This window comes from Cnephaeus nilssonii (assembly GCF_951640355.1).
Source record: "Cnephaeus nilssonii genome assembly, chromosome: 20".
Lineage (NCBI taxonomy): Eukaryota > Metazoa > Chordata > Mammalia > Chiroptera > Vespertilionidae > Cnephaeus > Cnephaeus nilssonii.
In genome coordinates, this window is record NC_137091.1 from 44,531,685 (window position 1) to 44,545,064 (window position 13,380).

At 52.7% G+C, this 13,380-nt stretch overlaps 1 protein-coding gene across 1 annotated transcript in view; it reads left to right on the forward strand.

Moving 5' to 3' along the window:
* Positions 1-13,380, forward strand: part of TRPM4 (transient receptor potential cation channel subfamily M member 4) — a 45,000-nt gene that overhangs the window by 16,011 nt on the left and 15,609 nt on the right. Inside the window, exons 10-16 of the mRNA XM_079759658.1 lie at positions 3,322-3,434; positions 3,670-4,032; positions 4,172-4,306; positions 7,824-7,953; positions 8,123-8,268; positions 9,844-9,956; positions 10,307-10,384. Coding sequence (XP_079615784.1) covers positions 3,322-3,434; positions 3,670-4,032; positions 4,172-4,306; positions 7,824-7,953; positions 8,123-8,268; positions 9,844-9,956; positions 10,307-10,384 — 1,078 coding nt within the window. The remainder of the gene's footprint in view (positions 1-3,321; positions 3,435-3,669; positions 4,033-4,171; positions 4,307-7,823; positions 7,954-8,122; positions 8,269-9,843; positions 9,957-10,306; positions 10,385-13,380) is intronic.

Genomic DNA, 13,380 nt, shown 5'->3' on the forward strand with positions numbered 1-13,380 from the left:
AAGAACCCCTGATCCTACCAGGGATGTTTGGATGCAACCTTAAATAAAGCTTAAGACAAAAGCTGGGGGGAGGAACCGCCGTAGTAAGGGGCGAAAATCCCAAGAGGAATGGTATTTAGATTGGGCCTTGAAGGCCCAGTGGGATTTGGACTTCGTAAGATGAGGAGATGGGATAAATAAGTGGTCACGGGATTTCCCAGGGCTCCATGGGGATGTGGGTGGGGAGGTTATTTGTGGTATTAGAAGAGTTTTACAGGGAAAACACCTTAGATAAAAACTCCTAAGAGGCATAATATCAATTTACAAGGTGTTCTCAGCCCCAGGCCCCACCCCAATTGTATCCACCATGTTCTGTGGCGGCAGAAAGAACAGTTACTTCAGATTTGGAGTCAGATAAAGCTGTGTGCTCCCCGCTTGGCCCCTGCCTGGCTGTGTGGCCTTGAGAAAGAGTCTTAGTTTCTCTCTCTGAAAAACGGAGATAATACCTTGCGGGAGGGTTGTGAGCTGAGAGGCAGCTTATGAGCAGTGCCCGGTGCCTGGGTGGGGGTGGGGGGACCCAATAAATGAGAGGTCTTCTTAGTGTGACCCTCTTTCTCACGGGGACTCGTCCTCACACAGAGGATGGCAGTGGGCAGATCGGCTTCACGTTACGGAAGTTAAGGCACGAGCGTCTTGGGAGAAAACAGCAGCTTTGCGGGACGGGGTTTGGGGTGGTGGCCAGCCCACTGCCTGCAGGAGTGGGAGCGATCAGATCACACTCTGCCCGGGAAATCGGAGCCGGCGGGCGGGCTGGGTGATAGCCGAGTGGAGTGGATGGGGTTTCAGCAGATGAGGAAGGAAGGAAGGAAGGGGGAGGGACGAAGGCTCCGTAAGACTCTAGCAGGAGCCAAGCGCTGTGCTGAGCAGTCGGCATGCATTTTTGCCCCTGAACCCCCATCCCCGCCGGCTAGGCTTTTCTCCCCACTTTGCAGATGAAGAAACTGAGACACAGAGAGGGGGGGAGGGACTTGCCCAAGGTCACACAAGGTCACAGGTGCCAGGCTTCAATTCGGGCCTGTGTGACTCTCCAGCCCACTGCACGGGCTGTGTCTGGGGGAGAGGGGAGAGAGCCACGTGGGTGGCATGAAGCACGTGGCATGAGACAGCCAGTGAGGGAGGCAGGGCCAGACCGCCCCGGACCGCAGCTGAGGCTTCGTCCTGAGGGGCAGGGGAGGGACAGGGTCAGTCCTGTGTGTAGAAGGACCCTCGGGGGTCAGGTGGGGCAGGCTAGAGAGGAGAGGAGAGACTGTGAGGAAAGGAAGAGACTGCAGCGGTGGTGATGGGACAGGATGGAGCTGGGGCCGCGGGGCAGTCGGGGGGCGGGGAGAGAGAGTCGGGCTGGAGAGAGAGGGCTTGGGGACTGATGAGTTTTGTAATATGAAGGAAAGGGAGGGGCCAGGACCCACCTGGGGGTCTGCCTCGCTGACTGGGTGGACAGCGGCGCTGTCCCTGAGACGGGGGACCCAGAGGAACGTCTGTTTTGAGGAAACAGCCTGAACTCAGGATGGGACATGGTGAGCAGGCAGGGCCTGGGGCAGGGCCAGCTGCTACAAGCGAAGGCAGAATATCATGCAAGATATTATCCATCTATTTTTTTTCTCCTCTTGAAACTGCGAGGAAAGGAGGGGAGTTCAGACTTACAAAATCCTGCTCTGAATTTGCTTCTGGGGTTTGAAAAGAAACATAAAGTTTGTGTTCTCTCAACTCTCAAGCTGCAGCGTCCTCCCAGTTTGGAACTTCTTCCTGCGGTGGTTATTATACCATAGTGTTCCCATTTTATAGACGAGGAAACTGAGGCTCCCGGGTCCCGTGGCTTGCCTGAAGTCCTTCAGCGGGTGCTGGGGGAGCTGGGATCGGAACAGCCCCAGAGCCCGACCCCTCTCCACCAGACCACCTAGCCCTGCCGTACCAGTTGTTGGAACAACCAGGACGACGCAAACGTCCTTCCTTTGCTTTGGCCAGTGGTCGGCAAACTCATTCGTCAACAGAGCCAAATACCAACAGGACAACGATGGAGATTTCTTTTGAGAGCCAAATTTTTTAAACTTAAACTTCTTCTAACGCCACTTCTTCAAAATAGACTCGCCCAGGCCGTGGTATTTTGTGGAAGAGCCACACTCAAGGGGCCAAAGAGCCGGAGTTTGCCGACCACTGGCTTTGGCGCTAGATGCGGAGCAAATGGACAGAGAAGGGAAAAGGAACTCCATGGCCAAGTGCCCAGAGGCCCAGCAGCGTCTTCCCTTCTTGTACGCACTGCAGCCTTCCGACGGCTCAGGCCCCTGTCGCGTGCACACACTTGGCACCCATTCCGTGGTTGGATCCAAGCTCTAAAGGCCTCTTGATCTTCCTTGCTCTTCCGAAGGACCTCCAGGGTCTCCCAGATCCCTAGAATATTCGCACTTTTTTCCTGACCTCGTTTCCTGCTACCGCCCCCTCTTTCCTCTTACACATACTCCACGTTTCAGGAAGTGAGAGTGACTTACGTTTGCGATCAGATCCTGTGGTTTTCCCGCACCCGGCCTTTGCTCAAGCTGCTCCTGCTGCTGAAGGCTCTTTCCACCTTAGCTGCACACCCTCGGATCCTACCGGCCTCCCCAAAGCCCCGCCTCAGTGCCCACCCTGTCGCACTCAGACCCCGGTGATGGCAGCCTCCCTGGGCCCTCATCAATGCTATGCCCGCCTCTGACGGCGCCCATCACCCTGAGGGTAGTTAGGTGGTTCCGGGACCTGTTTCCCTGGAATGAGCTCCGTCCGCGCAGGGACTGTATCCAATTTCTCCGTCCCTCCCATTGCCTGGTCTGTAACCTACCTCAATAATGCTCAGTGAGTGAATGATCCCCCCTCCTTACTGGGACCTCGACACCATGGGGCTGCTCTCTGCCCCTGAGTTGATGACCTTCTGCTTGACTTCTTCAAGACCCCAGAACCTGCCAACAACACCGCCTTATATGGAATTTTTAAAAAATATTTTTATTGATTTTTTTTTTTTTTTTAAGAGAGAGAGGAAGGGAGAGGGATACGGAGATAGAAACATCAATGTGAGAGAAACATCAATTGGCTGTCTCCTGCACGCTCCCCACTGGGGATCGAGCTGGACACCTGGGCATGCGCCCTGACCGGGAATTGAACCAGTGACCTCTCGGTTCATGTGGCTCAACCACTGAGCCACACCAGCTGGGCTTTATATGGAATTTAAATGTGGGCATCCCCACAGCAAAACAGAGACTCGCCCGATGTTCCCACCCTCCCCCTGACTTTTCCCTCCCCCTCTCCCCCTTGCAGCCTGCGGGAGCTCTGAGGCCTCAGCGTACCTGGACGAGCTGCGTTTGGCCGTGGCCTGGAACCGCGTGGACATCGCCCAGAGCGAACTCTTCCGGGGTGACATCCAGTGGCGGGTGAGGGGTTGGAACCCCGGGCTGGGGATCCCGACAGGGGGATGCACTCTTCTCCCTCCTTGACATTTGGCCTGTCCACCCATTTCTTATTGTCCAGTGTCCGCCTCCTGTTCCCTCTCCACCCGTCCGTCCACCTCGCAATTCTGTCCCCCCACCTCTGGTCCTTAACCTCTGACCACTCCTGGCCTTCTGTCTGTCCCTGCTCACCTCTTCCCGCGTTCCCCACCCCTGTCAGTCCGTCCACCTGGAGGCCTCCCTCATGGACGCCCTCCTGAATGACCGGCCGGAGTTCGTGCGCCTGCTCATCTCGCGCGGCCTCAGCCTGGGTCACTTCCTGACCCCGACGCGCCTGGCCCAGCTCTACGGCGCGGCGCCCCCCAGCTCGCTCGTCCGCAGCCTCCTGGACCAGGCGTCCCACGCGGCGGGCGCCAAAACCCCAGCCCTGAAGCCCTCCGCGGAGCCCCGACTCCCCGACGTGGGGCGGGTGCTTCGGCTGCTGCTGGGTGAGATGTGCGCGCCGAGGTACCGCGCCTGGGCCGCGGGGGATCCCCACCGCGACCACGGCTGCAGGGACGGCGACCGAGGCCTCCCGGAGAGCGTAAGGACCCGGGGATGCTGGTGCGGGAGCCCCAGAAGGGCCTGGGGGTGGGGCTACACCGGGAGGGGGTGTGGTCAGCTGATGGGGGCGGAGCCAGGTCGGGGGCGGGGCCATCCTAACCACGCCCCCTTGTCTGCAGTCCCAGCTGCTCTGCGTCAGGGCCCCCTCGGAGCTCATGCTGGACGCGGTGCTCGGGCAGACCCCCTGGAGCGACCTGTTTCTCTGGGCGCTGCTCCTGAACCGGGCGCAGATGGCCTTGTACTTCTGGGAGATCGTGAGTGCTGACTTGGTCGCTGATGCTGCTCTCCCGCATCCTTGTCCTTTAGTTCTGCCAGACTGCAGTGTCCCCGGGTACCCCTGATGTCACCCTGACCCCCCACCACCCAGTCCGCTATTCCTGGTATTTGACTCCAGCTGCTGCTGCTTCCTCCTCCCGCGCCCCCACGTCATGCATTCCTTGTAACTGGCCTTTTCTGTTAACGATATATATTGGGCCTTCCTCTTGTTCATACATGTGAATTAATCTCTTTCTTTCAAAATGTCCGTACAAAGAAGTTAGACGTTATTCTGTAGTCAACGGACATCATTTAAACATTGGTACACTTGCAATTCATTTTCATTTTTTAAAATATATTTTTTAATGATTTCAGAGATGAAGGGAGAGGGAGAGAGAGAAACATCAATGATGAGAGAGAATCATTGATCGGCTGCCTCCTGCACGCCCACCACTGGGGATTGAGCCCACAACCCGGGCACGTGCCCTGACTGGGAATCGAACCGTGACCTCCTGGTTCATAGGTCAGCGCTCAACCACTGAGCCACGCCAGCCTGGCAGTACACTTGCAATTTAGAGACCTGGTTGTAGCTGCAATGTAGAAGGGGCAAGACTAGATAGAGGCGAGGAAGCCGGGTAAGAAGCTACGCTGGGGCTCTCCAGGCAGCCGAGGTGGGGGCCTGACCACAGCAGGCGGGATAGAGGTGTCGGGACACATTTGAGAAGGTGCAAGGTTAAAAATATAAATAAATAAAAAAGTTGTAGGAGTCAAATCGGATCTAAGATAGAGCTTATTTTTATGCCTATATGCTATAGAAATATCGTGACAGGACTCTTCAGCCAATCAGGTCAGGAGTTAAATACAGACTTTATTTATTTATTTATTTTAATCCTCACCTGAGGATATTTTCCCATTGATTTTTAGGGAGAGTGGAAGAGAGAGGGAAAGACAGAGAGAAACACATTGATTGGTTGCCTCCTGCACGAGCCCCTCCCCGGCCCTTGCACCGGGTGGGGTCCGGGATTGCGAGAGGGCACAGGCCAGGCTGAGGGACCCGAAGTGTACGAATCCATGCACTGGGCCTCTAGTTATTATATATAAGTGTTTAGTCCTACATGTTAATTCTCCTGAGGTTCCTTGTGTGAGTCACTTCTCTGTCTTGCTGTTTTCACGATTCTTTGTTTTTGACTTTCAATAATTTGATTTATTTCTCAGTGTGGATTTCTTTGAATTTTCCTATTTGGAATGCCTTGATCTTCTTGGATGCGTAAATTCATTTACTTCATCAAATTTGGGAAGTGTTAGGCCATATTATCTTCAAATATTCTGTTTCTTTCTGCCTATCCTCTCCTTTTGGGAATCCCACTATGCATATATTGGTATGTTTTATGGTGTCCTACAGGCCTCTGAGGGCATGCTAATTTTTTGTTCTTTTTTCCTTATGTACCTCAAACTGTATAATCTCCATTGATTTTTCTTCAAGTTCACAAATTCTCTTCTGCCTCCTCAAAGCTGCTGTTGCGCCTTTCTAGTACATTTTTCATGTCAGTTATTGAACTTTTCAGCTCCAGAATTTCTATTTACTTACTTTTTATCATCTCTCTCTCTCTATTCATATTCTCTATTTGATAAGACATCATTTACCTGGGTTATTTTAGTTCCTTTTTCATAATTTCCTTTAGCTCTTTAAGCATATTTAAGACAGTTGACTTAAAGTGTCTGTCTAGTCTGAGTTTCCTTAGGGACAGTTTTTATTAATTTCTCTTTTCTTGTGAGTGGGCCATACTTTCTTGTTTCTTTGCGTGCCCCCTAATTTTTTGTTGGAAACTGGAATTTTTATTATTATGAAGTGGCAATTCTGGGTATCAGCTTACCTCCTCCCTCCAGGGTTTCTTGTTGCTTCTTCTGGATTGTCTGTTTAGCGACCTTTCTGAACTATTTTTGTAAAGTCTGTTTTCTTTGTCGTGTGTGGCCACTGAAGTCCCTGTTCTGTTAGCTCAGTAGTCAGCTAGTGACTTGATAGAGATTTCCTTAAATGCTTGGGGGGAGGGGAGACCCAAACTCTCCCAGCCTGCAGAGTCACTCTGTGTTGGACTGTCTTTCAACACGTAGGCAGACTGTTTACAATTCCACTTTATCTGTCGCTTCCTGCTTTTGTGGCCTAAAGGTCAGCCTGAAGTGAAAGCTTAGGACTTTCTCTAGTCATTTCTGAGCCAGCATCCAGTCTTGTTAATGCACGTCACCTTCTAAATCCCTTGGTACACACAGGAGCTTTATAAACCCTTAGGCCCCTGAGTAGCTCCTTCCCCAGCCACTTCCCTCCCGAGCTGTTCAGTGTGTCTATTACTACCTGGGCTGCTATTCTTTGTCTTCTTTGTTCTTGAGTTGTAAGAGGGCAGCTCTTTATTTTTAAATGCTTTCAAACACCACCTGGGAAGCCACTTCTGTCCTGGGGAAGTTCCAAGGACAGTGGAACAAAGGCAAGCGGTTTCTTCAGGGAGCCATCGGCTAGGTCCACACACACAACCACAATTACTTAAGAGGAAGATCTGAATTGCTCCTTCTGGTACCCCAAACCCACACCTTCGGGCTGCCACTGAGCTGGGGAGTTGGCCATGGTAAGTGGGTTAGTTAAAATGTCACAGTGGTCTTTTTAAACATATATATGTTTAAAAAGACCACTGTGACATTTTATATATATACTAGAGGCCTGGTGCACGAATTCGTGCACAAGTAGGGTCCAGCTGGCCTGCCCCAGTCGGGGTGGGGAGGGCCAATCGGGGGTGGGGCCAGCTGGGGGAGGGGCCACAGGCTGTTGGCCGGCCTGCCCCGCCCCCTGGTCAAACTCCTGGTCGAGGGGACAATTTGCGTATTAGCCTTTATAGGATAGATTTCAGAGAGGAAGGGAGAGGGAGAGAGATAGAAGCATCAATGATGAGAGAGAATCATTGACCGGCTGCTTCCTGCATGCCCCACACTGGGGATCGAGCCTGCAACCCGGGCATGTGCCCTGACCTGAAATTGAACCGTGACCTCCCGGTTCACAGGTCAAAGCTCAACCACTCAACCACTGAGCCACAGGCTTCCTGAAATTTAAGTTTCTTTCTTCATTGAGCATTTTCCTATTTGTTGTACGTTTTATAGTAGATTCCAGAATTTTAAAAAAGTTGATGCTGACAGTTTTCGCCAGCTTATTTGTTGCTTTTGGTGGAGGGATGGAGTCTTGAAGCTCTCTCCCCGGCATTTTGGGTGACATCTCCAACTGCTCCTTGCCTGTCCTTAATCTCCGAGGTCATTCTAACCAGCCGAGCCCTGGCCTCTGAACTCTGACTTCTGACCTTTTCACCTGGTGTCCAGTTTCTTCCAGACCCATCTACAAACACCCCTTTCTCCGTGGCCTCTGTTGACCCTGGTTAATTTCTGAACCCTGGCTTTGCCCCTTCCCTTGATCACAGGCTTGCTGCCCGCTTCCTCACCCTCTGACCCCATCCACGACCTCTCTCCCTGTCTCCTCAGGGCTCCAACGCCGTGGCCTCGGCTCTGGGGGCCTGTTTGCTGCTCCGAGTGCTGGCGCGCCTGGAGTCCGAGGCTGAGGAGGCAGCGCGGAGGAAGGAGCTGGCAGCCAAATTTGAGGGGCTAGGTGTTGGTGCGTGGGGCAAGGGTACCTGGGGGTCGGGGTGCAGGGCTGCCGTTCAGGGGGTATGTGCGTCTCCCCACTCCTCTCATAACCCTGCCCCCTCCCTGCCAGTCCCTGCCTCTCTCCCCTCACATAGTCTCCTTACTCATGTTCCTCTCCCGCAAACCTCCGCTCCCAGACCTCTTTGGCGAATGCCACCGCAGCAGCGAGGAGCGGGCGGCCCACCTGCTCCTCCGACGCTGCCCGTTCTGGGGGGACGCCACCTGCCTGCAGCTCGCCATGCAGGCTGACGCCCGCGCCTTCTTTGCCCAGGATGGAGTGCAGGTGAGCATCGGAGGCGACATCCCAAACGGTGCCCGGCGACACCCTGGGAGCCAGGCAGGATCAGCCCTGCCATTGTGTCCCCCCTAGAAACCACCCCTCCTCCAGAGAGCCCCACCCTCTCCCGGGAAGGCTGCTGGTCCCACAGGCACCCCACCACCTGCCACCGGAGCGCCACCCCCTCCCCCCCAGGGCACAGCCTCCCACCCTCCCAGACAGTTCCCCTGGCACAGGAGTCCCTGGGAACCCGCAGCAGGTCCCTCCCAGTTCTGCACTCAGCAGTGAGAATGACCTCGCCGGTTGCCTAGTGCTTTGGACACAGACAGACTCTGGGTTAGGAAAGCCTGCCCTTCCGGCGGGAATTCCCCTCCTTCCGGAAGCCCTGCTTGTCCCGAGAGTTGAACTTTCTCCGTGTCTTTAACCCCAGTCGGCCAGGGGCACTGCGAGTCCCACCCCCAAGACCCGGTGTTCTGCCTGCAGACAGGAAGTCCAGCTTATCCCAACAGGAGGTCCCGCCCCCAGCTGTGGGAATGATTTGATTGGCATTTCCAATAATTACCCAGAGTTCTTTGCTTCGAATAATGGTTAAACTCATGGGGTCTATTTTTTAAAATATGTTTTTATTGATTTTTAGAGAGAGAGAGAGGAATGGAGAGGGATAGGGAGACAGAAACATCAGTGATGAGAGCAAAACATCTATTGGCTGCCTCCTGCACGCGCAACCCGGGCATGTGCCTGACCCAGAATGGAACCGTGACCTCCTGGTTCATAGGTCCAGGCTCAACCACTGAGCCACGCAGGCCTGGCTCATGGGGTCTATTTTATGCCCTTATCTCAATCCCCCTGTGCTCTCTCTGTGAACAGGGAGGAAATATCAGTGCCTGTCTTCCTGGGGTGTGGCGGGGGCTGTGTGAGCTAATCTATGTAAAGTGCTTAGCCCAGTACCTGGCATGTCCTTTTTAATGAAACCGTAATATGCAAATCGAACGAATGGCCGAACGACCGGTCACTGTGATGTGCACTGACCATCGCTATGATGTGAGCTGCCCCCTGGTGGTCAGTGCGCTCCCACATGGGAAGCGCCACTCAGCAAGAAGCCGGGTTCACAGCTGGTGAGCGCAGCAGTAGTGGCGGGAGCCTCTCCCACCTCCGCTACAGGCGGGTGGTAAGGAGTGAGGGGTCCCGAACTACGAGAGCCCCAGACTCCGAGAGGGATTTCTGATTGCCGGCTTAGGCCTGATCCCGGCGGGGGGTGGTGGGGGGGCAGGGAGCATGCCTAAGCCAGCAGGCAGACATCCCCCAAGGGGTCCTGGACGGAGAGAGGGTGCAGACCACGCTGAGGGACCCCTCCCAGTTCACGATTTTCATGCACCAGGCCTCTAGTTGTGTTAATAACCGTCAGCTGTTTAACCTACTAGCTAGAACCTGAGGGAAGGTAGTCAAAGGCCAGGACCCCGATAGTTGGGGTCCCCACGTTGAGCACTTGCTCTGGGCTCTGGAGCTGGGGGCCAATTCTTACCTGGGGTCTTCGGGAAGGGCTGGGGGAGATTCAGGCTCTAACCTTCCCCACCCCCACAGTCTCTGCTGACACAGAAGTGGTGGGGGGAGATGGACAGCTCCACGCCCATCTGGGCCCTGGTTCTCGCCTTCTTTTGCCCCCCACTCATCTACACCAACCTCATCACCTTCAGGTCAGTCCCGGGGTTAGGTTGGTAGGCGGGTGCTGCTCATAGCTCTTCCTGCTCAGCTCTGCCCACCTTCAGTCCTCCCAGTGCTTCCCGCCTTGTTTCTCTCATTCCCTCCCCAGGACTGGGGCACGTTCTGGGAGGTGAACTTTTGGGGGGCTCTCTGTATCTCTATGGGCAATTCTTCTGCCCGCAGGCTTGGCTCTGGGATGGTTCCCTTTAGGGTGACTCTAGCAGGGAACCTCCCTGTCTCCCTGCCATGTCTCTGGATAAAGAAGCTGGGTATCTCTGGAGAATTTCTCTCCCACTCCCTTCCCCCCACCCCCATTCTCACTCTGTGCTTCTCTCCATGCCAGGAAGTCAGCGGAGGAGTCCACACAGAAGGACCTGGGGTTTGACATGGATGGGAGCCTCAACGGGGAAGGGCCTGTCAGGTGAGCGAAGCACCAGCACCACACGAGGTGGGGCGGCCTGGGCAGCTGCAGGAACTCCGGGTACTGGGAGTAAGGCCAGAGCAGAGAAGTGGGGCTTCCGCAGGTACTGGTTTCACGCTGCCACTGAAGATACTGAGGAAGTTTCCCAAATGCCGAGCTCAAGGCGTGGTCAAGGTTTGGTTCTGCCACCCAGGAGTTCGTCATTGGAAATAAATTTGCTTCATGCTACATGTACTTCTATCTCGATTTCGAAGGGTTCTCATCAATCTGGAGAAAGGAGCTGACGCGTAGATTCAATAAGAAGTCCAAGGACCAAAGATAATTTTGAAAGGCATTGGGGGTCAGAGGAGCTTCAGCTAAAGGAGCTAAAGACTTCCCCTTGACTCAGGATCCCGTGCTTTTTATTAACACAATTTGTCCTAAGGCCAGGTGGAGATAATACACTTCAAAGGGTAGGGTTTCAAAGGGTGGAGATAATACACTTCAAAGGGTAGGGTTTACAGAAGCATTGTCAGATTCGAGAATAGCCTACAGCTGTTCAGGTGTTTGGCCAACAGGAGGCAATAACATGTAGATTAAGAAGCTCTGAGCTGTCTGGCAGCAGACAATGCTATTCAGGTTTGGGGGAGATGCTTTTTAGCTGTTCCAACAGGTAAACTACATATGTGGCTCAGCCCTTGTTGAGCCCCCCAAGCTTCACCAACCTTTTGATGAAACTCTTGTAATTATGATCTGTTGGAATTGGTTTCCGGCAGATAAGCAAGTGGAATTGTGTGGATTTGGTTAATTTAGGGATACTTTGTCTATTTTTTTTTCCTGACTTCAGGGCCTTTGCTTTAAAAAAGAAAGTTTATATTGATTTTAGAGAGAGAGGAAGGGAGAGGGGGAGAGAGAAACATCAATGTGAGAGAGAAACATTGATCGGTTGCTTCCTGTACGCACCCCAACCAGGGACCGAACTGCAACCTGGTCATGTGCCCTGACTGGGAATCAAACCGGTGATCTTCCGGTGTTTGGGACAACACTCAACCAACTGAGCCACACTGGCCAGGGCCAGGGCCTTTGCTCTTAATCTCTATGCCATGGTATCCATGAAAGGTCTTTTCAAAATCGGGCCTAAGCAAATGAAATGAAATATTTATCTGTCTTCTGATAAATCTGCAGAGTGGAGGTGCTAAAGGACTTGACTCTGAGTCAAGCAGACCTGGGCTCAAATCGTGACTTTGACTTTGGAGGTGACTTCACCTTTGAGCCCCAGCTTTCTTTTTTGTAAAGAGATGGTACATAGGAGGTTGTTCCTCTGTTAGTCAGGTTAGGTTGGGTGATGCTGCAATAACAAAACACCCAAAACTCATGACTGGCAACAACGAAGTTTCATTCTCACTCATACTCGTTTGTGGGTTGGCCATGGCTCTGTTCCATGTCGTCTCCACTGTGGGATGAGCAAGCACCTTCTGGCTGAGCTGTTCCAAGTCTCATGGCAGAGGGAAGAGAGACATGGCGAAACAGGTACTGGCTCTTAAAGCCTCTGCATGGATGTGATAGGTGTGACTTTTGCGTACATTTTATTGGCAAAAGCAAGTCATATGGTGACTCCTTAGCTCCTAATTTTCCCTCGGGGTAGGAATCAAGGTATTTGGTGAACAATAAATACAATGTACAATACCTGATGGAGCCATTGAGAGGATTCGTGGAGATAATGTAAATAAAATGCATATCATAGTGCCTGGCACATAGTACGTGCTCAGTTAATGGGGATTATTATTATTACTGCTAATGAATGGTGTGTGTGGGGGATATAAGAGACTAAATCTATGGTAACAGGGAAACAGAGGAAGAAGCTCACATTTATACCCATCTTTGCAGCTTTTATTTGTACTTTAGCCACATAAATGGGGAAAGGGAGGGCCTTGCCCCCCAATCTCCCGTAAGTAAAAATGTTTCTTGGGGCTGTTAGGAACATAATCAGACTGCCAGAAGTCGACGAAACCCACTACATCCCTTATAAAACAAGTCAAATGTAAATATATGTGTGGGGGTTTTTTCCCAGACAATGCACAAAAAATACAAAGTATTCATCAAGATAGGAAACTAAGAGAAAATGTTGGACTACTCTAAAAGGCAGGAGAGGAGGCCCCAGTGTCAGGGTCAGGAGTGGGTCCCAACTTCTGTACCTTATGATGGTGATGATGGCCATGACAAGAGCTGATGTTCTAGAACACTTACAAGGGGCAGCCATTGTGCCAAGTCCTCATTTAATTTTCTCAACCGCCCGATGCAGTCCGGTCTATGATTGATCTCAGTTACAGATGAAGTCACTGGGGTCTTAATTTATGTGACCCAGATCACGTGGCTGGTAAGTGGTAGAGCTGGGATTTGAACCCAGATCTCCTTGTGCCCGAATCTGTGCTCTTAGCCACTGTGGGGAGCCACCTTCCTTTCTTACAGGTAGAGCTCTGTCAAAGGACAGTCCCTGGCTCCTCTCCCAGGGGCCTTGGGGTGGGCCCGGGAAGCTGTGCGGGGCCTGGCTCTGGGCGGTGAGAGATGGCAGTCTTTGGGAAGCTGACGCACCACGCGGTCTCCGGACCAGGACCCTGCAGAGGGGGACATGGGGAACAGCAGGGCCGTTTCCCTGTCACCGGGGAGCCCGTGCGCCTCTCTGCCTCTCACTCTCTTTAGCTTGTATGTTCTTCCCACTCAATCTCTTTGGAACAGCTTTATTGAGACATAATTCACGTACCATTCAGTTCATCCCTGTATCACCATTGTAATGGTATACAATTCAGTGGATAGACCACATTTATTTATCCATTCATCAGTTGATGAACATTTGGGTGTTTCTCCTTCTGGATTATTATTTTCTGCTTGGTTTATAAAGAGAAAGTGCCTCTTCAAACCGGTTCGTTTTTCCTGCAAGCTTTTTGAATATATTATTTTTATACTAGAGGCCCAATGCACGAAATTCATGCAAGGGGCTCGGCCCCGCCCCACCGCCA